Source organism: Ictidomys tridecemlineatus, chromosome 3, assembly GCF_052094955.1.
Source record: "Ictidomys tridecemlineatus isolate mIctTri1 chromosome 3, mIctTri1.hap1, whole genome shotgun sequence".
Taxonomy (NCBI): Eukaryota; Metazoa; Chordata; class Mammalia; order Rodentia; family Sciuridae; genus Ictidomys; species Ictidomys tridecemlineatus.
In genome coordinates this window covers 39,738,052-39,763,185 of record NC_135479.1, presented here as the reverse complement: position 1 = coordinate 39,763,185, position 25,134 = coordinate 39,738,052, and the positions used below count along the sequence as shown (strand labels likewise).

General features: G+C 38.8%; 1 protein-coding gene and 1 pseudogene across 1 annotated transcript in view; both read left to right on the top strand.

Annotated features, from left to right (window-relative positions):
* The window catches only part of Psmd11 (proteasome 26S subunit, non-ATPase 11), a 36,874-nt gene extending 13,758 nt beyond the window's left edge, over positions 1-23,116 (top strand). Inside the window, exons 4-14 of the mRNA XM_005327780.5 lie at positions 3,515-3,586; positions 3,980-4,037; positions 6,690-6,884; positions 14,664-14,808; positions 15,703-15,763; positions 17,982-18,044; positions 19,934-20,059; positions 20,506-20,541; positions 20,781-20,832; positions 21,318-21,460; positions 21,580-23,116. Coding sequence (XP_005327837.1) covers positions 3,515-3,586; positions 3,980-4,037; positions 6,690-6,884; positions 14,664-14,808; positions 15,703-15,763; positions 17,982-18,044; positions 19,934-20,059; positions 20,506-20,541; positions 20,781-20,832; positions 21,318-21,460 — 951 coding nt within the window. The 3' untranslated portion in view covers positions 21,580-23,116. The remainder of the gene's footprint in view (positions 1-3,514; positions 3,587-3,979; positions 4,038-6,689; positions 6,885-14,663; positions 14,809-15,702; positions 15,764-17,981; positions 18,045-19,933; positions 20,060-20,505; positions 20,542-20,780; positions 20,833-21,317; positions 21,461-21,579) is intronic.
* On the top strand, positions 6,891-14,699 carry LOC144376115 (eukaryotic translation initiation factor 1 pseudogene; annotated as a pseudogene).
* Positions 23,117-25,134: the final 2,018 nt, after the last annotated feature.

Below are 25,134 nucleotides of genomic sequence, written 5' to 3'. Positions count from 1 at the left end.
GTTTAACGTTTCTTTTCCACTTAGGATAAATGGTTCGTGAGGATAGCTGTTTTTTCCTATTTACTGCAGTATTATTGGTACTTGGAATAGTTTTGTCTCAGAGGAATTACATAACTAGTACTTGTTGAAGGAGTATGTGGATTATGCCTCTATTGTGGTAGATGCCCAGAAAATACTGTTGAATTGAGATCTGAGTTTACTGAATAGAGATGTAAGCATGGGGTGCTTGCATCTCAGTACTCCTTGTCTAGGTGACACAGAGATATCTGACTTGGAAATCAGATATAGTTTTCATTTTTGGTTCTTTTAAAATTCTTTGGGTGATGGAAAAGGATGGAGAAGTAAGACAGATGGATCACTGTCACAGTATTAATGAGGCCTGAAGCAAAATAGGAAGTTTTAGATCATTTTTAAGAGATAGAGTTTTGTGTTAAAGAATTTGTTACTTTTTTCTGATTAGGGACCAGCTGTAAGTCAGGGGTATTTACAGAACAATCTTCCAGCTTGCAGTATTCTTAAAGATGATGTGATTCAGGGTATGATCTGGTTGTTTGTGTTGCTAAGGTTTGGAATCCAGAAAGTAAGGACAGGGAATAAGTATAGGAGAATGGAGGGTGGGGGTGAAGACGGGTGGTTGGCATGATGAGGGAATTTGGAAAAGTGTGATGAAGAGAAGACTGAGCCAGATTCTTGCCAAGCGGTAAACTGAACTCAAATTAATGTTTCCTTTAGGGATTTCTAGGGAGTTGCTAGAGATGTGGGAGGCCATTGTTGGGTGTAGTCTGTCCAGCTGAAAGTAATAGCACATTTAATTTTTTTTCATATGCATACTTTTATTAAATATAATTTCCAAAAAAATGAGAAAAGTGGTATTGCTTTACATTTCTGCTTTATTACTTTTTATATAATAGCATACTTTAATAAACCAAAGGGTTAGAGAATTAGAGAATTTCAGTCGTGAAATAATGGTTGCTTTTTTCCTTAGAGGAATTTAGTTAATTCAGGTATTATAAAAGAAAATATAATAGAGGCTGGGGATGTAGCCCAGTGGTAGAGCCCTTGCCTAACATATGCAAGGCCCTGGTTTTGTTTCCCAGCACTGAAAAACAAAAAGCAAAACAACCTACTGCTCTATCCCCAAAAAACAAATAAAGAAATGGCTTAGTGTAATAGTTTAAAACTTAAATCCTTAATTTTGATTATGTTGAGCTTTTTAAATTCAAGTCAGGGCTTTCCTTCAGAAGCTTGGGCTTATGCCCTTTTTGTCAGTCACTGTTACCATTAACAAAGCACAAAGCCTCTCACACAAAAAACTGTATAGCAAAGCTTAGTGGCCTTTATAAATTTTTTTCTGGGAACTGAAGTGGTGGTTTCACTAATTACAGTTCTATATAATGCAAATTATGTACTCTAATTGAAAATAGAGTGCTGACCTTAAGTCTGGGTTGAGGTAAAAAGAGCACTGGGGGTAGGGATAAGTTCTGGTCCCAGCAGATATTATGTGACCTTGTGCTGGTCACTTCATATAATGAGTATTAGGCTGAGGTAGAAGGATCACAGGTTGGAGGCCAGCCTCACCAATTTGGTGAGACCCTGACTCAAAATGAAAAGTAAAAAGAGCTGGGAATGAATCTTGTGGAAAAGCACCCCTGGGTTCCAACCCCAGCACAAGAAAGGAAAATATCTGGACTATCAGGGAAATTAAAGTAGGTGAAATCTTGGGGTAGAATTATGTATTTCTTAGTTAGATATATATTTCATAGTTTTATTGAAGTGTAACTTAATATAGTTCCAGGCATCCATTTTTGTCATTTAAAAAAGCTCTTTGAGTAAAACTAATAGGCATTTCTTAGGCATGTGGGACTTAAGACTCTTGTATTTTTTTTTGTTAAAATATTTTCAGTTCCATATATTATGAACAGAGATATTACTTTGAGTTTGTTTTTTAAGAACTTACCTCAAAACTCCGAAATTTGATTGCCTTGCTTTTGGTTTAGTTTTGGGTTCTTATTTTTGTAGAATGTTTATGAGATTAGCCACTAGAGGGCTGCAGTGAGGAGTATGTAAAGATTTCATTGAATCTTAGTGGTGAATCATCTAAATACCATTAGTTTATTGCTGAGCTTGAATTTAGGATCTAAAGGCAAAAGGCCGATTTATTTATTTATTTAGGAACTGAGATTTGAACCCCGAGGTAGTTTACCACTGAGCTAAGTTGCCAGGCCATTTTAATTTTTTATTTTGAGGCAGGATCTTACTAAGTTGCTTAGGGCCTTGCTAAGGTGCTGAGGCTAGCTTTGAACTTGTGATCCTCCTCCCTCAGCCTCCTGAGTCCCTGGGTCTCTTAAGAGAATTTTGAATTTATAATAGTATATTAGCACTTAATTTTCTGGAAAATTGAGGGTTTTTTCCCCCCCTTATGATCTAATTAGCAATCTTCATAAAAAACTCATAGTAGTGGAAGTGACATAATATCTGTAGTACTTCATAGGTACTCTGTCAAACCTGGTCTATCAGAGATATCTGATGGTCTGCTAGGCTAGCATAGAACATGGTTTTGTATCAGTTACTTTGTATCTTACATTACTGCTTGGATGACAGAACTGGAGGTTCCAGGGTTCCTTTAAATAAAGCTTAAGAGCCCTTTTAAATTTTATGCTTTTTTTTTTTTTTTAACTCCTTTAACACAAGCTAAGTTTACTGTATCTGTTTGCTTTGTGGGTGATGATGAATTGGTTAGTCGTACTTAGAATCTGAAAAGAACCAGCATTTGTGAGTAGGCTGAGAACATCTCTCCTTTACTGCCAGTATATTCACAAATGCACATTGCCATTACTATTTCCAACTATTCGGGGAGAAATTTTGGCTTTAAAAATTCTAAGCTTTCGGGGCTGGGGATGTGGCTCAAGCAGTAGCACGCTCGCCTGCCATGCGTGCGGCCCGGGTTCGATCCTCAGCACCACATACCAACAATGATGTTGTGTCCGCCGAGAACTAAAAAAATAAATATTAAAAAAAAAAAAAAAAAAAAAATTCTAAGCTTTCCCCCAAAATACACACTATAGGGCTACATGTGTTTTGGAGAGTTCTGGGTGGATCCTAGAAGAGTCTTTTTTTTTTTTTTTCCTTTTCTTTTTGGTACTGGTCATTGAACTAGTTCTTTTTATTTTTATTTTGAGATCTTATTAAGATAATTGAGGCTGATCTCAAACTTGGATCCTCTAGCCTTAGCCTCCTGAGTAGTCTGTGCCACTGCACCTAGCTAGAAGAGTCTTAAAGAGGAAGCTCTTTTCCAAAAGAGCAGTTTAAACACAAAAGAGATTTTATGTGTAAAATACCAAGTTGATTTTCTATTATGATGTACCCTTTATATATTTGAGACACTGTGTATCAGACACTTAATAGAGCAATGTGGGTAATTCGTAAGGAGGAATTAAAGCTCTTCTGTTCTCCAAAGCATAGTTGATTGGAAGAATATGAGGATATAATGTTGCATGTACTGTCTTCATTGCAGGTCGAGTTGTGTTTAGAGTGCATTGAATGGGCCAAATCAGAGAAAAGGACTTTCTTACGCCAAGCTTTGGAGGTATGTATCCACATTAGCACTGATTTCAGTTCTCAGACATTAGTGAATATAAGTAATATCATCCTGATCAAAAGCATCTTCAACAACTTTGTGTTATCCATTTACTAAAAGATTATCACTGAAATAAGTCACTGAAAGTTGTCTCATTTCTGAGAGTTGCCCTGGTTGAAGTTTTGAGACAAACTTGCTAAAGCAGCAACATGGTAAAGTTAACAGTCTTTGGCAATAATAGGAGACAATACTGGGGTCTGGATCATTTGTTATGCTGCATTTTATCATCAGGACATGGATATTCAACAGTAACAGTTCTGTGACTGTTGATCTTTGATTTCTTTCTGTGGCTTTTTTTTTTTTTTTCTCCTTCCTTCAGTCAATGCCTTTTCTCTTTCCTAGGCAAGACTGGTGTCTTTGTACTTTGATACCAAGAGGTACCAGGAAGCATTGCATTTGGGTAAGTAAACTGGTAGAAATTAATAAGACATCTTAGTTAGCTAAATGATTATATTCTAAACCTGGCTATTCTTATTAATTAACTATTAATAATTTATATTCTACCTACTTCTGAGGATTCAAGGTAGTTTACATTTATGGAATTTGTCATGGAAAAATGCTATTTGAAAGTTATGAGAAATTGTTAGAGAACAAACATGTCAGTTTTTGTTTCCTTGAATTTGAACAATCCATTCCATTGAAGTAGCTGAAGTTCTTTTCAATATTTCTGTTTTGTATATAGCATCCTATTAAATTTCAGACTTAATTTTTAATTTTTTTTTTTTTTTTTTTTTTTTTGGTGCTGGGGATTAAACCCAGGGGTGCTTAGCCACTGAGTCACATTCCCCTCATTTTTTATTTTTTGAGACAGGTTCTTGCTAAATTTCTTAGGGCTTCATTAAGTTGCCGAGTCTGGCTTTGGACTCATGATCCTCCTGCATCAGCCTCCTGAGTTGCTGGGATTACAGGTGCGTGCCACTGCACCTCGCCAGATTTAATATTTACATTGAAAATGTTTTAAAGTATTACATATGCTACATTTGGTTTTAATTGTACTTACAATCTATTTAAAAGTCAAAAAGTGAATTTTGATTGCAAATATATTTGGAGGCCAAAGTGGGCCAGTTGAAGGCATTCCCTGTGTAGCCTGAACTCTTTCCCTGCTGCTTAGTTTTTATTAATGGGTAGATCTGGACTATTTTCCCCAAACAGAAGAAAATGGCCTTTATGATCTATTAATTTGAATAGATTGCCAATATTTAATCTGTCAGAAATGGCAATTAATATGTTTTAAACAAATAGGTCACTCTTTTAAAGTATATGATTCATTGTGTTTTTTTGTTTTTGTTTTTTGTACAAGAGATTGAACCCAGGGGCACTCAACAACTAGTGCCCTAGCCCTTTTAAATATTTTATTTAGAGACAGGGTCTTGCTGAGTTACTTAGGACTTACTAAGTTGCTGAGTCTGGCTTTGAACTCAGGATTCTTCTGCCTCAGCCCCCAGTGCTTGCTATGATTATAGGCATGTGCCACCATGCCTGGCCATTGGTTTTTTAGTATATTCAGTAAGTCGTGCAACCATCACCACTATCTAATTTCAGAATGTTTTTTCATCACCCCAGAAAGAAACTGTGCCCATTAGCAGTCACTCTCTAATAATTCTCTACACATACTTAGTGTACATACGGGGCAACTGGGCAACTGGAGGATTGTATAACATGTGGTCTTTTGTGATAAGTTTCTTTTACTTGGCATAATGTTTTTAAGGTTTATCTATGTTGTAGCATAATCAGTATTTTATTTCTTTTTATTGCTTAATAATAGTCTATTGGGTGTTTTACATTTTACCCATCATTTGGTGGCATTTGGAGTTGTTCTTACTTTTTGACTATTATGAATACTGCTGTGAAGAGGTTTCAGGTGGATATGGTTTTCCTTCTTTCTTTTTTTTTTTTTTTTGTAGTTGTAGATGGACAGAATGCCTCTATTATTTACTTTTATGTGGTGCAAAGGATCGAACCCAGTGCCTCACACATGCTAGGCAAGTGCTCTGCCACTGAGCTATAGCCCCAGCCCCTGATATGTTTTTTTTGTGTGTGTGTATATCCAGAAGTGAAATTGCCAGGTCACATGGTAACTGTTTATCTTTTTGAGGGACTGTCAAGGAGTTTTCCAAAATGGATGTACCATTTTACATTATCACTAGCAATGTATAAGCGGAGTTATAGTTTCTCTACATCCTCATCAATACCATCTCTCTTTTATTTTAGTTCTCCTATATATATGTACTGGTATTTCATTATGGTGTTGATTTGCATTTCCTTAATTGCTGATGATGTTGAACATCTTTTCATGTACTTGTTGCTCATTTGTATGTCTTTGGAGTAATGTCTGTTTAAATCCTTTGGACATTTAAAAATTGAGTTAGTTATTTGTTTTACTCTGGATACAAGTCCCTTACCAGATCTATGATTTGCAAACATTTTTTGCTATTTTGTGGGTTATTTTTTTCACCTTTTTTGTTTTTAAAGCTTTTTTTTTTTTTTTTTACTCAATACCTTTATTTTATTTTTATGAAGTTTTAGTTCTTTGGTCTGTTTTTAGTTAATTTTTGTTTGTGGCATAAATCTTTTGGTTCTTGATATTCTCATGCAGGATGGGGGAACTAGGCATATTTATATGAAGAATACTGGCATATCCAGAACTCTTTACTTTCCCCAACAGCCCCAGTGCCTAGTGTTTCTGGTATAGTCTTATGATTGCTGGACAGGGAATGAGTGAGGTCAAGTCTGTGTCTGAACTGCATAACTAGTTTTAGTATTTTATGGGTAGAGGTTCCCACTATATTTAAATCTTAGGAGTGAGCTTAGAGGGCTCTTGGCTTCAATACTGTCCTTGGGAAGCAGAATAGTTTCAATGAGATGTGTGTTTCTTTTTTGGAAGGTAGCACATTAGAGGAAAACAATTCTTTCAAGGGCTCTAAAGGTAACTTTTTTGAGTTCAGGCAGATTTCTTTATCTCAAGTGTTATTAAGGTGAGAGAATGAGATTTTTCAGCAATATGGTATTAAGATTATGGTTAACAAAGAGATACATTTTTTTCCTCTTCCAGGTTCTCAGTTGCTGCGGGAGTTGAAAAAGATGGATGACAAAGCCCTTTTGGTGGAAGTACAACTTTTAGAAAGCAAAACATACCATGCCCTGAGCAATCTGCCGAAAGCTCGAGCTGCCTTAACCTCTGCTCGAACCACAGCAAATGCCATCTACTGTCCCCCTAAATTGCAGGCCACCTTGGACATGCAGTCAGGTAACCCTCATAGCTATTCCTGGGATGTGTTTTCTTAGAGCTCATCTTGTCTTAGGTATGGAAGGATTGGGATTTGGGGCTGGAGATGGGCTGATTTGACTCAAAGAAACCAATTAGAAGGCTACCTTTCTAACCAGCTGTTCCCTTCCTATTGAGTGCCTTACTTTGTGTTTCAGCTGATTCCTTGAAGAAGTCAACTCCCTTATAATCTCTGACTTTTGGGGATGAGGGTTCAGCCCTGTTGAACCCTAGACTTCCTTGACATCACCATCTTCTTGGTTTGCCTCCTTTGACTATTATTTGTGGCCCCATGTTGCCATTTTCTTTTCCTTCCAACTGCCCTTTAACTGTGGCTGTTCCTCAGTGTTTCTTTCTTAGTTTTATTTCCCTTCCTATTTTTCCTGTTTTCTCTCTACTCCTATATTCTCTCATGGTTTTACTGCCATTATTGGTCTCCTCATCTAGATTTCTAGTAGCTTCCCTCTCTAGATCTAAATACTAGATCTAAAATTCTAGCTGCTTAAAGGATATACATACCTAACTATCCTATTGCTATCTCAGTGGGAACTTATCAAAAACTAACATTCAAACTTAACATCCAACTCCCTTCTCCAGCTGTCATTTCTGGATTTCATTTCATTGTTAATGGCATCATTGACTTAGTTGTTCAAGCTTTCATAATCAGAGTAATTTTTGACTCTTTTCCTTTTTTTCCCCTCATACCAGTCGGTTAGCAGATCATTTTGAAACTGCCTCCATATTTGCTCTTTTTATTATTTTAACATCGTGGTAATTAGGCTTTAATTGTCTTTTACTGTTGTAACTGTCGCTAGTCATTTTTTCTAATCCATCCTCATCTGGCCTTAATGTCATTTTTTTTTGAAACCAAATCTGTTTTGTAATTCCCTTGTTTAAAATTTTCCAAAAATGCTGGGCTTGGTGGAACAATCCTGTAATCTCAGCGGCTCGGGAGGCCGAGACAAGGACGATCGAGAGTTCAAAGCCCGCCTCAGCAATTGTGAGGCACTAAGCAACTCAGTAGACCCTGTCTCTAAATAAAATACAAAATAGGGCTGGGGATGTGGCTCAGTGGTTGAGCGCCCCTGAGTTCAATCTCTGGGACTGCCCCCGCAAAATCTCTAGTGGTTAAAGTAAATGTTACTTTAACATGATATTCAAAAGGAAGGCATCCTTTCCTTTTCATCCTAACCTCTGAATTTAGTCTTAGTCACTGAAAGATTTCATGGTCTCTGGGTATTCCAGGTTACTTCCTGCTTCTGTCTATATTTTGATTCTTTGCTTAAAATTTTCTCTTTTACCTCGCATTCATTGCAAACTCATGTATTCATCTGGATCTAGTTCAGATGTTTCCTTTCCTCCTTTGTACCTTCCTCTTTGATTTTGGATTTTCCTACCAAAAGAGAGAGAGAGAGAATTTTATTTTTTTACTTTTTAAAATATTTTATTTTTTAGTTATAGTTGGATATAATACCTTTATTTTATTTATTTATTTTTATGTGATGTTGAGGATCGAACCCAAGGCCTTGCTCGTGCAATATGAGAGTTCTACTGCTGAGCCACAACCCCAGTCCGATATATATATATTTGTAGGTGAACACAATATCTTTATTTATTTTTAGGGTACTAAGGATTGAACCCAGTGTCTCATGTGTGCTAGGCGAGCGCTCTACCACTGAGCCACAACCCTAGCACGGCAGGTGCTTATTAATGTTTGTGTTGAATAAGTGAGTCTAGTTTTTTGTTTTTCTATAAATAAACTTCATGCTTACCATGATATTCCTGATAAAAACATGGCCTTTGTTTACTAATGTGTTGGAGAGAACAATATGTCAGCTCTTGGGCGTTTTATTTAATTAATATTTTCAACTGTAAATGGACATGGTATCTTTTTTTTTTTTTTTTTAACATGGTGCTGAGAATCTAACCCAGTGCCTCACACATGCTAGGCAAGCGCTCTACAACTGAGCCACAACCCCAGGCCACCCCCGCAACTTTTTTTTAACTAGACTTATTTTGGGTATGATCTGTTAGCTCCTAGCTCTGTCCTGAGGGATGTGGTTCAGTGGGGATGTGCCTTATTTAGTTTGGCAGCATTAATAATTGGTTGTTGTTTATTTTTTTTATTTCTTTATTTTTTTATTTTTTGATATTGACGATTGAACACAGAAACACTTTGTCACTGAGCCACATCCCCAGCCCTTTTTATTTTTTGAGACAGGGTCTTGCTAAGTTGCTTAGAGCCTTGCTGAGTAAGTTGCTGAGGGTCCTAACTTGCACTCCTGCATCTCAGCCTTCTGAGTTGCTGGGATTACAGGTGTGCACCACTGTACCTGGCTTAATTTTGCTGGGTTCCATTAGGGGCTTTCCATGACTTTAGAGAGGGACACATTTTCCTTCAGCTGTCTCTAGTTTAGAAGAGTAATAGAATTAAAGTGATTTGAATAGGAAAAGAAGAGCTCAAACAATCCCTATTTGCCGACTACATATATTTAGAAGACCTAAAAAACTCCACTAGAAAGCTTCTAGAACTCATAAATGAATTCAGTGAAGTAGCAGAATATAAAATTAACACCCATAAATCAGTTGATTCCCTGTACATCAATCAATCAGCTGAAAGAGAAATCGGGAAAACTATCCCATTCACAATACCCTCAACTCTGTGCCTACTAGAGGAAGAAGAAAAAAATATTTGAGAATCAATATAACAAAAGAGGTGAAAGGCTTCTATAGTGAAAACTAGAGAACATTAAAGAAAGAAATTGAAGAAGACCTTAGAAGATGGGAAGACCTTCCATGTTCCTGAATAGTCAGAATTAATATTGTCAAAATGGCTACACTACCAAAAGTGCTATACAGATTAAATGCAATTCCTATTGAAATTCCAATGATGTTCTTCATAGAAATATAAAAAGTAGTCATGAAATTCATTTGGAAATGTAAGAGGCCCAGAATTGCCAAAGCAATCCTTAGCAAGAAAAGTGATGCAGGAGGCATCACAATACCAGACCTTAAATTATACTATAGAGGGATAGTAACAAAAATGGCATGGTATTGTCACAAAAACAAACATGAAGACCAGTGGAACAGATTAGAAGACAGAAACAAACCTACGAAAATTCATTCATCTCATACTAGACAAAGGTGCCTAAACATACATGGAGAAAAGATAGCCTCTTCAAGAGATGATGCTGGGAAATCTGGGAATCTATGTGTCGTAGAATGAAATTGAACCTCTGTCTCACACTTTACAAAAATTAATATTTTCAGCTGTAAATGGACAAGATATCTTTTGATATCAAAATGGATCAGGACTTAGGCATTAGACCAGACACTCTGCACCTACTAGAGGAAGAAGTAGGCCTAACTCCCTACCATGTCAGCTTAGGAACCGACTTATTCAATAAGATTTTTTAAAAAATTTTTTTTTAGTTGTAGATGGACACAGTATTTTTATTTATTTTTATGTGGTGCTGAGGATCGAACCCAGTGCCTCATGCGTGCAAGGCAGGTGCTCTACCACTGAGCCACAACCCCAGCCCTTCAATAAGATTTTTTTAAAATCTTTTTTTTTTAATATTTATTTTTTTTAGATGTAACTGGACACAATATCTTTATTTTATTTATTTTTATGTGATGATGAGGATCGAACCCAGTGCCTTACATGTGCAAGGCAGGTGCTCTACCACTGAGCCACAACCCCAGTCCTTCAATAAGATTTTTAAAGTGCAAGAAGTAAAATCAGGAATAAATAGATGGGCCTACTTACTGAGCTGCCACCGAAGTCTCAGCAGCCTCGCCCTGGAGCGTCCTCACTTCCTGACACCCGTTCCCCCCTCCTGGAAACACCTTCTGTAGCCATTTCCGCAAAGGAAAAGGAATTGTATTGCATGTCTGCTATTCAGAACCTCCATTCTTTCCCCTCTGCCGATGCAAGTAAGGGTGATGACCTGCTTTCTGCTGGCACTGAGGATTTATTATCCATATAAGAATTCAACAGAAAAATGGCAGGAAGAACCTTACTACAGTTCAAGGGATCACTGATGATTATGATAGAAAGAAACTATCTTTCTTTAAGTGAAGGCATTTAGGAAGAAATTTGCCTGCAATGGTACTGTAATTGAGCATCCAGAATACAGAGAAGTAATTCAGCTACAGGGTGACCAGCACAAGAACATATGCCAGTTCCCGGTATTGATTGGACTGGCTAAGGACAATCAGCTGAAGATTCATGGGTTTTAAGTACTTGTGGCTCACTGAAGCTTAAGTGAGGGTTTCCTTACAACGAGTAGAATTGCCCTTCTGTCCCTTGTCACAAGTTTAAAAACCTCACAGCTTGTATAATGTAACCAGTGGGGTCCGTTTTTAACTTGGACTAATGTAACTCCTTCATGCAATAAACTGAAAAGAGCTCAAAAAAAAGAATAAATAAATGGGATTGTATCAGATTAAAAAGCTTTCTTTAAAAAAAATATTTATTGGAGTCCCCTGAAAAGCTTTTCCTTTTCCTTTTTTTTTTTTAAGTTGTAGATGAACATGAAATATTTATTTTTATGTGGTGCTGAGGATCAAACCCAGTGCTGCACACATGTGAGGCAAGTGTTGTACCACTGAGCTACAACCCCAGCCCCCTAAAAAGTTTTTCATAGTAGCCGGGTACAGTGGTGCATGCCTGTAATCCCAGTGGCTCAGGAGGCTGAGACAGGAGGATTGGGAGTTCAAAGCCAGCCTCAGCAATGGTGAAGTGCTAAGCAACTCAGTGAGACCCTGTCTGTAAGTAAAATATAAAATAGAGCTGGGGATGTGGCTAAGTGGTCAAGTGCCCCTGAGTTCAGTCCCTAGTCCCTGCCCCCCACCAAAAAAAAAAAAAAAAAAGCTTTTTCATAGCAAAGGAAACAATCAGGAACATGAACAGAAATATTACAGAATGGGAGAAAATCTTTATCACCAGCACCTCAGTCAGCATGAATATCCAGGATTTACAATGAACTTAAAAAACTTAATACCAAAAATAAATAAATAAATAATCATATCAATAAATGGGCCAAGGAACTGAACAGGCATTTCATAGAAGAAGAAATATGAATGGTTGGAAGATTTATGAAAAAATGTTCAACATCTCTGGCAATTAGAGAAGTGCAAATCAAAACTATACTGAAATTTCATCCATCTCACCCCAGTCAGAATGGCAATTATCAAGAATACAAGCAGTAATAAGTGTTGAAGAGGATGTGGGGAAAGAGGTTCGCTTATAAATTTCTGATGGGAATGCAAAGTGGTACAACCTCTCTGGAAAGCAGTATGGAGATTCCTTAGAAAACGTAGAGTGTAATCACCATTTGGCCCAGTTATCCTACTCCTTGGTTTATACTCAAAGGACTTAAAATAAGCATATTATAGTGACTCAGCCACTTAAGTGTTTATAGCAGCTCAATTCATAATAACCAAGCTATGGAACCAACCTAGGTGCTCTTCAATAGATGAGTGGATAAAGAAAATGTGGTGTATATACACAATGGAATATTACTCAGCCTTAAAGAAGAATGGAATTATAGCATTTGCCAGTAAATGGATGGAACTAGAGAGTATCTTGCTAAGTGAAATAGGCCAGTCCCAAAAAAAGCCAAAGGCAGAACATTCTCTCTGATATGGATGCTAACCCACAACAAGAGAGGAGAAGATTAGAAGTTAATTGGACTAGACAAAGGGGAATGAAGGGAAGGGAGGGGGTTGGTAATAGGAAAGACAGTAGAATGAATCAACATATCTTTCTTATCCTCATATATAAATATACAATCAATGTAACCACATTGTGTACAACCACAATAATGGATCCTAATTAGAACAAGTTATACTTATTCAATTTATGTATAATATTTCAAATATACTATTATGCAAAAAAGACTTTCAAAAGGTGATTATTTGTATATATAAATATAAATTAAAAAGAAGAGTAATGGAAAAGAGATTTAATACCTCCAGTCTCAAAATGTACCCCTTTTAAGCAGGTTAAAGGGCTTAATTCAGTAATTGGTTAAGTCAAAATTCCCAGTAAGCAAGCATTCCATGTGCCATAGGTTTGTTGTAGGTGGGTTAAAGGTATGTCAAAACATTGATTCCTTGGGACCACATGTGAACAGCTTCACCTTTATATTCTACTGTGCTAAGTACTCTTCTGTGTGTATCTTGATGTGAAAATGTTGGAAGCACTGTGGTAGACAAATGATTGGGATAGAGGTCTGTAACTTCATTAGGGACTAGACAGTTGGAGTTAATACAAAGAAGTGCAGAATTTTAGGGCTTAGATGCATCTCAAGCTGGAAAGAACTAATTTTTATATTATTCCAAGTGATGGAATAGATTGGAAGTAATAGTGGGTTTAATATAGTTGGTTCATTGGGAACAAACCCACCTTCTGAACAGTGGAGAATTGGTAAAGTGAACTATAGTATCAGCCTAAGGGAATACTGCTTAACCATGTATAATTAAGTTTATGGATTTGGCATTATGTGAGATAACATGCACTGATTTCATCTAGGCAAAAGCACATCCATTAATGACAAGTGTTTGAGATAGAAATAAAGGAATTGGTTTTTTTTTTTTTTGCCCCTTATGAAAGCTTCCTTAGCTTTTCTAAGTTTGATTTTTTTTTTATACTATCTTGAAGTAGTTAATGTTATTTCTTTGCAAACATAGTGGATGTTCCTAAAACCTGTTGGATATTCTGAAAGAAGTGTGACAAACAACCCATAAAGTGACACAGTACAAGAAGGGCAAAGATTTTCTGTATGCACAGGGAAAGTGACGTTATGACAGGAAACATAGTGACTATGATGGGAAGACTAAGCAGATTTTCCATGAAAAGGCTAAAAATAAAGAGGGTGCTGAGGCTTAGGTGTGTGTTGAGCTTAACTGCAGATCTAAGAGAATGCTGGCTATTAAGAGATCTAAGCATTTTGAACTGGGAAATGATAAGAGAAAGTGACCCAGTGCTAAGTTTCATTTTGTTTTATTATGAAGATAATAAATTGTTGATGTTTTGTTCACAATAACAGTTATTCAGTTACCTAGGTGTGTTTGGGTCAATTCTCTGACCCTGTGTAGGTGATGTCATGGAGGGTAAATGACTTTTGCCAATGGCTCTAAAAGAAAGCAGAACTAGGATGGTGGTAGGCATGGGAGAAAGATGGTGCACTTTATCTTTTTAGGATCCACATTGAGTTGGATCTCTTAACTCCTTTGGGAATTTAATATGAGGTTGAGCTGAGAGACTAGAAACAGCTTGGGTTCTAATCCCAGCTTTCACTGTTGATTGTAACTTTAAGCAGGTTCTTTATCATTGCTTTTTTTTGGTACCAGGAATTGAACCCGGGGGCACTTAACCGCTGAGCACATCCCCAGCCCTTTTTATTTATTTTGAAACAGAGTCTCTCTAAGTTACTGAGGCTGGCCTCAAACTTCTGATCTGCCTGGCTCTTTAGTGTGTCTGTCTCTCTCTCTCTCTCTTTAAATTTTTTTTTTTAATATTTATCTTTTAGTTGTAGTTGGACACAATACCTTTTTTTAAAATTTATTTTTATGTGGTGCTGAGGATTGAACCCAGGGCCCTGCACCTGCTAGGCTAGCGTGCTACCACTGAGCCCCAGCCCCAGCCCTAGCCCTCTTTAGTCTCTCTTGACCTTATCAATAGGTTAATACAGCTAATCTTTTATAGTTTTTTTATTTTGTTTGGATCTTATTCCTTTTTTCTTCAATGCCCAGGTATTATCCATGCAGCAGAGGAGAAGGACTGGAAAACTGCATACTCATACTTTTATGAGGCATTTGAGGGTTATGACTCCATCGATAGCCCCAAGGCCATCACATCTCTGAAGTACATGTTGCTGTGCAAAATCATGCTCAACACGTAGGTGCACATTAACTCTGGAATATAAGAACTGTAGTCCTTCAGCCAAGTTTGTCTACTGTGACAAATGACTTGGGCAGGGAGTTTGGCCAGTTATATATGTGGTAGCACCTGTAGCCTCCGAGGCTGGTTGAGGTAGAGTGGGAGGATCAGAGCTGTTCTAGAGCACTTTGCTTGCTAGTCTTTCAGACTCAGGAGACAGATTGTAGGAATCCCTTTCCTATCTCCTCTTGGAGAAGTCTCCTTATCCTTCAGAGACTCTGTTCTCATTGGTGCTTAACCATAGAACAGACTATGCCAGACAAACTGGGCCACCCAGAATATGAAGGATAGGCTAAGAGACATTTGAAAGAGAGGACAACAATAAGTGTGACATCTTTTTTAAAAAAATTATCCTAATTTTATTGGGAATTAATAAAATATTGGCTGGGATTCTGGATCTTTGGATTACACATGGGTTGTATTTTGGTAAGACCTGTTATACTGGAATTTGACTTATACTTCCTGTTCTACCTGTTTGGCCTATTGTTTTTGGTAGATTCAATTGGGCTTCCTTTTTAGTGTTGGAATTTTTCTATTTTTCATTACTGACCTTTAGCCCAGAATGAAGAAAGCCTAGCTTCTAATGTGAGGAATATATAGGTTTTAGGGGTTGGGGCTGATTTTTTTTCTTTGGGTGGTCTTTTTTTTTTAATATCTTTGCTTATTAATTTATTTTTTATGTGGTGCTAAGGATCAAATCAATGTCTCACACATGCTAGGCAAGCGCTCAGCCACTGAGCTATAGCCCCAGCCCTTCTTTGGGCAATCTTTATAGTGGAAGTTCACTGAAACCTGTACTTAGAATCATAACATCCTGGAGCAGTTGACCAAGTATATCTTTTTTTTTTATAGCCCAGAAGATGTCCAGGCTTTGGTGAGCGGGAAACTTGCACTTCGGTATGCAGGGAGGCAGGTAGGAAATGTATTGACTGCAGTTCTACTTCATATGAGACCAGCATGTTGTCAGATTCATGATGTTTGGTGAGACCAGAGCTCTTCAGGTCTCCATTTTGCTCTTTCCTCTTCCCCACTTGTTTCCTTCCCTGAAGCCCATTCAGTGTTTTTCCTATACTGTTGGATTCTTGACCCACAAAGTCGGTATTTGGTGCTTTTACAGACATAAGGTGGTTTAAGGTAGTTACAGAACTGAACTGTAGAATTCACAGATGCTACAGTGAGTTAGGTTGCATTTAACATTGATCTGTCTCATGAGCCTGCAGATTTAACATGTGCAAAATATATGACCTGTTGGATTCTCTGAGTCAGGAGTGTGGTTAGGTCTGGGACATGTGTGCTTTAGGGAGATCTGATTATTTGTTGTAAAAACTAGATTTTGAGACCCATACTATTCAAATCAAGCCTTGAGTTTTAAATGTAAGGCAAAAAGGACCTTTGATTGTTGGTAGCCCTTCTTTTGTTTTTGGTAGTAGGCATTGAACCCAGGGTTGCTTTACCATGAGTTACACTCCAGCCCTTTTTAGTTTTTAAAAAAATTTTTGAGTTAGGGTCTCACAAAATTGCCAAGCTTAGCCTCGGATTTGTGATCCTCCTGTCTCAGCCTCCTGATTTGCGGGATTACGAGCATTCACCCCCATGCCTGGTTGAGTATAAGTTCTGAGAGCAAGCAATTTTCACCTTTGTGAAGATGATATCTAAGATTTGTTATACCCATTTTTGCTCAAATATCACTAGTTAAATAAAAGTAATCTTTTGGATTTCAAATGGATTTGTTTCTGAACAATAGATTGGCCATCTCACTACATCTCTGGAGGAATGACCACAACAGATGATTTTTTTTTTTGACAAGTGACCCTAATTGGTTTTGTATTTATTTATTTATTTTTTAGATTGAAATAATGGACATATTTTTTAATTTACACGTTGGGTTTTTGAACTGGTTATGGGCAGTGTGACTGTCCTTAAACTGACAGACAAGTGGACCAAAGTTCAAAATTGGTTTTGTATAAACAAAAGTTTCAGGTTAGTTCCTATTTTGGGTCTCAAGAATACTGGTTATCACTATAGTGAAAGATGTACTTTCCTAAGGACTACAGTTGAGATAGGTCATGTGTTCAGGATAAGATTAGATAGCTAATAAATGGTAGAGCCAGACTTTGAACTTGGGTTATCTGGCTCTAAATTCCAGGCTTTCCTCATGATGACATTTGTTCTGTCTACAAAACAGATGCTGGAGATAAACTGTTCTTGATAGCCTTGTACCACTTAGTCTGCTATATAAGGCATCCCTATTTAAGTATGTAAGCTGACACAGGGGGAGCTCCTTCTGTCTCTGTGAGCCTTGATGACAACTTTCAACCAGGTCGGACTGATCTAGAAAGATGGGTATTTCTAATTTCTTCCTAAGTAGACTTAATAGCTTGGACTATAATTTTATAATTAGGTTAAAAGTTGCCATTAGTGGGCTAGGAATATAGCTCAATGGCCAAGCCCTGGATTTCATCTCCAGTAATACTCCCCACTCCCTAAAAAAAGTTGCCCTTAGCCATTGAATGTATCTCTAATATTCTCTCTATAATTTTTTTTAAGTTATAGATGGACAGAATACCTTTATTTTTTTTTTATGTGGTGCTAAGGATCGAACCCAATGCCTCACACGTGCTAGGCAAGTGCTCTGTCTGTCACTGAGCTATAGCCTCAGCCCCCTTTGTAGGGTTTTAATGTTCAAGTGTAATATGTAGAATATATTAATACCTTAATCCTAATAAAATAGACCTCATTCAGTGCCTTGTATCGAACTTGGTAGAATGGATCTTGATAAAGCACAGGTGTATACTCATGTTTGAGCACAGGAAGGAGTTGGGTAGGTATGGAGATAAGGATTCTTAGAGGAAGGGGAAAGAAATCACAGTTCTGTCATTTTTCCCTTTCAGCTTGTCATATCTGGAGAATTCTGTATCAAGGTCTTTTGGGGAGACTTCTAAGTCACTTGAGATTTCAAAAGGAAAATGGTTGGCATACAGTGATATTTAATCCTCAGAGGCCCAGGCCTCTGAAAAAGAATCCTTATAGCACAAGTTCTGTGGATATAAACATATTATCTCTGAGACTTTTTTGGGTGTATGTAAACATGCAAAATAGATCATTTTTATGATTTATCTCTTTATTCTCAGACAGAAGCATTAAAATGCGTGGCTCAGGCTAGCAAGAACAGATCGCTGGCAGATTTTGAAAAGGTGAGCATGGTATTGGGTTGGTAGGGAATGGGGTGGAAGACCATTTAAAAACTTTTTAAAAATAGTTCTATAAGAAGTTGCAAAGATAGCATCAAGTGATCCCATGTGCCCTTAGTACAATCTCAAATCCAAGAAATAGTTAAGCACTTTTGTACAATGAAACTTGTTGATTTAGATTATATATCATATATAATACTTCTTAGTTTCAAAAAGTTCTCTCTGTCATCCTTATTTACAGCAAAGCTCTTATCTTCATTTTGAGGTTGAGGGAATCAGGAGGATGCCCAAAGTCACATAGTTATATGTATCATGGTTTGACTCCAAGTCTAGTGCTTATCTCACACAATATAATCATAGGTATTCCTTCAGCTCCTGAAATGTCAGGTCTGCTTCTTTGTGATCAAAAGAGAAGTTTTATGTGCACATTTGCTCTAAAGAAACTTCCTCAGGATGATAAAACTGTAAAGAAGAGAAACTTCCTCAGGAGGATGTTCTAGATTTTGACTAGTTAGTCAGGTTTTCATTACTGTGACCAAAATACCCCACAAGAACAATTTAGAGGTGGAAAACTTCATTTTGGTTCATGGGATGACCTCTTGCTCTGGGCCTACGGTGAGGCACAACAACATGGCAGAATGGTGTGGTAGAGGAACACTATTTCACTCATGGTAGCCAAGAAACAGAGCACTACTCCCTTACATAGGGAAATGAACCCTTCTAGGACATGCCCCCAATGATTTTCATTCCTTCATTACCACAAGAGCTTTTGGGGGATACTTCATAATCATACCATAACAACTCCTATGCCATTTGCTAATTGGGAAGTTTCAAAAGGAGAGACACTTGTTTTAGGTATATATATTCTTACTTGAGCCTCTCTCCTCTTTGTGTGATTAGAGTGACCAACTTAAAAACAGAACCTAGATCCAGCTAGATGTGGGGCACATACCTGTAATCCCAGCAACTCAAAGAGGCTGAGGCAGGAGGATCACAAGTTCAAGATCAGCCTCAGCAATTTAGAGAGGCCCTAAACAACTTAGACCCTGTCTCAAAATACAAAGGACTGGGGATGTAGCTTAGTGATAAAGTGCCCTTGGGTTTAATCCCCAGTTCCTACCCCCAAAACAAAAACAAAAAACCCTCCTAGATCCAGAATGAAAAAAAAAAAAAACATGTAGATGGATAATAGGCCATGTGGCCTGGATTATCCCCAAGACTCATCATTTTCCTGAGGACTCTTGCTGATTCTTGCCATCTCTTACTTGGTATGATTTGCCTGCTTTTTAAAACATCTTATAGTACAGTGGACATGAGACTTGGATAGTGAAACCATCGCTAAAGGTACATATGTCATGTACATGAATAAATAATTTGTCATTTTACCCCCAGCTTTGGATCTTACATGGAACACTTTTATTCCAAGTGATTCCTTGGGAAAAGGGTCCTGTGATCAGATATTTGGGAAATATTAGGATTAAACAAAATCGGTTAGGTTTTCTGTTTTAACAGCAGAGCTATACTATACTGATATTCCTCACAAAACTCCCAAGATCTTGTTGTACAATTTAGCGTTTCTCATTTAAACTCAGAATTATTTGAAATAAATGCTGAAAAATGCTTATATAGTTGATTTGGCTTACAAGTGGAACTGCTCCTAGGACTTACATGATTTGAACTGGTGACATGAAGGTTTTAGATAGAAAGATTGTGACTTCACCTTTTTGTTTGACATTCCTTTTTTTCTGCTTTGTTAATGGCTTTTCTTTGATCTCCTCAAAATTCCCAGAACTTCATTCAACCATGTAGTTAGAATGCTACTCGGGAAGTTAGGAGGAGTGTGACTTTAAAGTTCTTCTCTGTGCCAATCTCTGTGCTGGCTCTTTGGACAGGCCCTGACAGATTACCGGGCAGAGCTCCGGGATGACCCAATCATCAGCACACACTTGGCCAAGTTGTATGATAACTTACTGGAGCAGAATCTGATCCGAGTCATTGAACCTTTTTCTCGAGTACAGGTAAGAACCATCCTGGGGATTCTGTCTGGTTTTGGCCATACATTCCCACTGTAGCCACCTCCCTTTTCACATCTGTACGAAATAGGAGCTCACTTCCAAGGTTATGCCTGGTGAGCAAGAGGCCACCAAGAGCTCGGTTTATCTTGATGGGAAATGAGTGGCTATGGCACCTGCTTGTGCCCTGAGTACAGTTTCTTTCTTGATTTTGTAGTCATTGTGCATGTGGTACTCATTTTCTGTATTGGGTATGTGGGACAGGAGTGGGTTTATTATCTGTAATGGTAACATCAGGCAAATGGACCGCATAAGGGAAGCTAAGTATGGCCAGGGAAAATTTTTAGAGACATTCAACAGGTTCAAAAGACAGCAATTTCCTGTCCCCTGCTTCTCATATTGGAGGCAAAAGTAAAACTTTCAGTGTTGTGTCTCTCTGCCTTTCCTTTTAGATTGAACACATATCTAGCCTCATCAAACTCTCTAAGGTAAGGAGTTCAGAGGCCTTCTGGTGGGTAGGGATGGGAAAGAGGTGGTGTAGAAGGGATAGCATTTGTACCTGATGGGCCTTATTGGAAAGCTCCTAAGCTTCCCAGGGAATGGGAAATGTCAGAGCTGAAGTTGCTTTGTTGCTGTTTGGTTTTCAATCCATTTGCCCTAAGGTCTTTTCTACAAAGCTTTCATATCAGGGTGATATGGTCCCTTTAATCATGTGCTTTGATTTTAGGCCGATGTGGAAAGAAAATTATCACAGATGATTCTTGACAAGAAGTTTCATGGTGAGTAATAGTCACATAGGCAAGGGGACTAGTGGTGATAAAGATGGTTTAAGAGGCATTTATTTATTTATTTGTGGTGCCGGGGGTTGAACCCAGGAGCGCTTAACCACTGAGCTACATCTCCAGCCCTTTTTTAAATTTTATTTTGAAACTGGATCTTGCTAAGTTGTTTAGGGCCTCTCTAAGTTGCTGAGGCTGGCTTTGAACTTGAGATCCTTCTGCCTCAGTCTTCTAAGCTGCTGGGATTACAGGCATATACCACCGTGCCTGACAAGAGGTTTATTTTTAAAGAAATTGTTTGGTTCTCTGGGATCCTGGTCCCTCTTCCCTGTGTTAAGTGTGTAATAACATGCAAATGGGACAGGAAGATGAGTTCTATTCCCTTTTTCTGGAGAAAATGAGGCAACTAGGGATCAGGCTACTTTAAAATTGCTTTTAATGTCTAATCTATTCTTTTACTTGGGTTGCCCTTGTGTTTCCTGCAGGGATTTTGGACCAGGGGGAGGGTGTCCTGATTATTTTCGATGAACCCCCAGTAGATAAAACTTATGAAGCTGCTCTGGAAACAATTCAGAACATGAGTAAAGTAGTGGATTCCCTCTACAACAAAGCCAAGAAACTGACATAGGTGAGTGCCTGCCCTGGACCTAGGGCTGGGCAGCGCTGTCTTCTGCCTGTTGGGACTGAAAACCTCCTCCTGGTGTCCTCGTGGCTTCCTGATTGACACTGCTCTGTCTTCTCTTGCAGAATTGGATCTGTAGCGGTCCTTTGGAGAGTGTGTGTGGCGGGAGAGTGAAACCTTGGGGCAAAATGCTAGGAGATTTCTTTTTTCTTTTTGTTCTACTTTTCGCTCGGAAAGTTTTTAAATCCTCATTTGGTGCATCTGTATTCCAACCCATAGGTGTGCCAGTTTTCATGTAATCTTTACTGGCCCAACTTGGGAGTGGGAAATTGCTTTAAAAAAAAAAAAAAAAAGAAAGAAAAAAAAGATTATTCTAAATAAAAGGAAAAAGGCTTACACTACCTAAAGCTGTGCTCTCTGCCTCCTGGGAGAGGGCCGCAAAGCCAGGCACCCTGCCAACCACTGGGGGCCCTAATCTACCCGCTGGGCGTCACCTCTCCTCTTCTTCAGAATTGGGTGTTTGCTGACCATCAAAAGCAATGACTTTTTATTCTGTTTGTACTGAACCAAAACAAACAACTGTGTATAGACTGCTATTTTCTTTTTTATTTGAAATGAGGCGTTTCGATGTTCTTTCCCTTGCCATTTGGCCTGTCCATCCTTCCTTTCCTGATATTGGCTCCAGCAGACTAGCCGAAGGTCCTTCCACTACCGCCACTGCCGCCGCGGCCGCCACAGCAGCAGCAGCAGCAGCAGCAGCAGCAGCACCTGCACGGCTCCACTCTGACCTGTGAAAGGAATGGGGACAAGGCCAGGAGCTAGTGTCCACCTCGGCCACACAGGGAGCAGCGTGGGCCCTCAGCCCCCAGGGGACCTGCTGTGCATGTGGCTTTTTTTAACACAGTAATTAGACTAGATGTCAGTGTTTTAACTGCCCCTCTTCTCTGTCCTCTACTCTTCTTTCTCTTCTCTTTCCCCTCTCTCAATCAGGAGACCACTTTTTCCTTCCCTCTCCCACTCTCCTGCTGTCAGATGGATTTATTCCTTTTTAAAACAGTGAACATCGGAAATGAGACTGTGGGGTGTTTTTTGTTTCATTTTGTTTTTTAATTTTCTCTGTTGGGTTTTCAAGCAACCTCATGTCTCCTTTCTAGGGAGCGTCTTTATTTACCTCTTAGAACTCGAATGGATGGGCGGTAGAGCACTGTATTTCAGCATGCTTTGTTTTCTGATATGATTACATAGCAAGGCTTTAATGCCATTTGGGCAGGTAAGCTTCAGCACCTTGTCGCTGTGCTCAACAATATTTTCTTCTCTCATTTTCTCTTTTTTCTTCTCCCCCTCTTCCTGTCTCCTTCCTGCTGGCCTCCTTTTCTCTTTCTTTACCTTTCTCAGATTATCCTTCCAGGTTTTCGTAATAAATTTATATTTTGTAAAAGGATTTTGTTGTACCAGGTTTTGCATCTTCACTGAATCTGACTGGCTTTTATTTTCCTCTCCGAAATCAGGTTTTTGTTCTTAACATCTTTTCTCCCCATCATGTCCAGTCACTGTTTTGGTTTTGGCACCATCAATATCCAATGTACAAACGGTTCTTGCTAACCAACACCAGGTATATCTGATGTTCAGATGAGTTCCAATAAAATAATTTTTTTTTCAAAAGGTGTCATTTCTTGAGTACTGGAGGTTTTCTGAGCAAGTTCAAACAGCTCTGTGTAGCTCAGCAATAGTCTAGCCCTCTAGATTGGCCAAAGCTCCATTATCTCATTTGCTTATATTAATGTTAGTATCCTTTAGCCGAATCTGTAGTCCACTTTGGAGGGCTTTGGGCAGGAGACTTGATCTGTGATGACTGAAAGCAGAAATGGAGTTCAGGTATGTCTTTCTAAGGCAGCATGTTCCAGCAAGAACACTTGGATTCTGTCAGTAAGATCCTCCAAGGTTGATGCTTCTATGGTAGGTGATTGTGATACAAAAGTCATATGAAGTAATGGAAATGCAAGTGTGTAGAGGGTTCTCACATTCAGCTGTGGTTTAGTTTCCTTTTAGAATCTTCAGAAGCAGTGGTTTTCATGATGTTCTCAGACCCTGGGAACGATTCTAAGGGATTTGCCGACTCTTCTCCAGTTTGAGTATTTTGGTATTCTCAGTTTTAATATTGTGTTTCTGTGCATAATTTTACTTGCATAGAGGTTTGTTTCTATAAAGGACTTTAAAATAAATATTCCATAGAGTTCCTAGTACTGGAACAGAGAGGAAAGGGTTTCCCAAACTTAGGGGATCCCCTCCCCAAGAGGCTCAGGGCAGCAGCCCTTTTCTCTGCTTCCCTGCTCAGCCTGGTGACTTCCTCTAGACCCGCGCTGTCCAATGAGTAGCTGCTAGCCACATGCAGCTGTTGAGTACTTATAGTGTGGCTAGTTTTGAACTGTTAATGTGCTGCAAATGTAAAAAAAACAGATTTTGAAGGATAAGAGTGAAAAAATGTAAAATATCTCAAGTTTTTTAAAGTGTATGTTGGAATATTTTGGGTATATTGGGTTAAATAAAATATTATTACAAATCACCTGTTTCTTTTTACTTTTTTAACGTGGCTACTGGAAAGTATCAAATTATCTATGTGGCTTGTCATTGTGACGCATGTTATACTTCAGTTGGACAGCGCTGTTCTAGACCAACAAGGACCAGCAGTTGTGCCACTACTTTCCCTCCCAGCCCTCATGTGAGCTAGTTTAGGTATAACTGAGAAGGTCATCTGCTCCATAGGCTGGTCTGGGCTGGGCTATCTCACCAAGGGTCCCTTTTAGGCACCAGTCTTCACAGTGCCAGGACTTTCTTGGTTGTTAAGGAGTCACTACTGGTGTTAGGAGCAGAGGCTAAGGTGTCTGCACTGCTCTGGTGCCCTGCTGTGCATTGAATTATGTAATCTGTGCTGCCCAGAAGGGCCACTAGATGCTGCTCTGTGATCCCTAAAGAACAAAGACTTCCTCAGGAACCAGGGCTCAGCCCAGCTTTATATGGAACCCTTTCTGGAAGCTGTAGCTGGCTGCTGCTTGGCCTCCCTTCTTCAGGCTCTCATGGAAAGTGGAATATGCAGAACAGGGAACTGGTATCATAGTCCAGCAAGGCAGCCAACAAAATTGTTGGCCCTTCAGGTAACTAGAGATAGGCTGTAGGATAAGTAGGCTGGTTGACAAGGGTGCTAATTGGACATCTTTCCAGAGTTGATTGATGAAGAGGACTGGGAAGAAAATCCTACGTCTTGCCTTTTGGGTCCTTGCTTTCTGCCATTTGGGGCAGATTGTTGTCCTCCTTTTCCTGATGGAAGCTGGGGTCGGGGAGCTGTGTGAAACAGGCAGGGCTGGGGTGGGTGGGGACAGTCTCTTCCCTCAGCAGCAGGTAGGCTGGCAGTGCCATCCCATACCTGCTCTGCTGCAAATAAAGATTTTGCTTCTGACCAATGTAAGAAAGGTTGGGATAGTTCTGTGGAGGCTCTTTGAGGTGATAATGAAGGCCTGACTTGAAAAAGGTAAGAGAGAACACAAGTGTAGCCAGGCTGGCAAAGACCCAAGCAAATGTTGCCCTGTTTGGGGAAGCAGGGTGGTCAAATTTGGTATTGCCAACTAGGAATTGGAATAGCTAGTATTGAAATGCAGTTTCTAAGGGGTGGATTACAGGCTTGG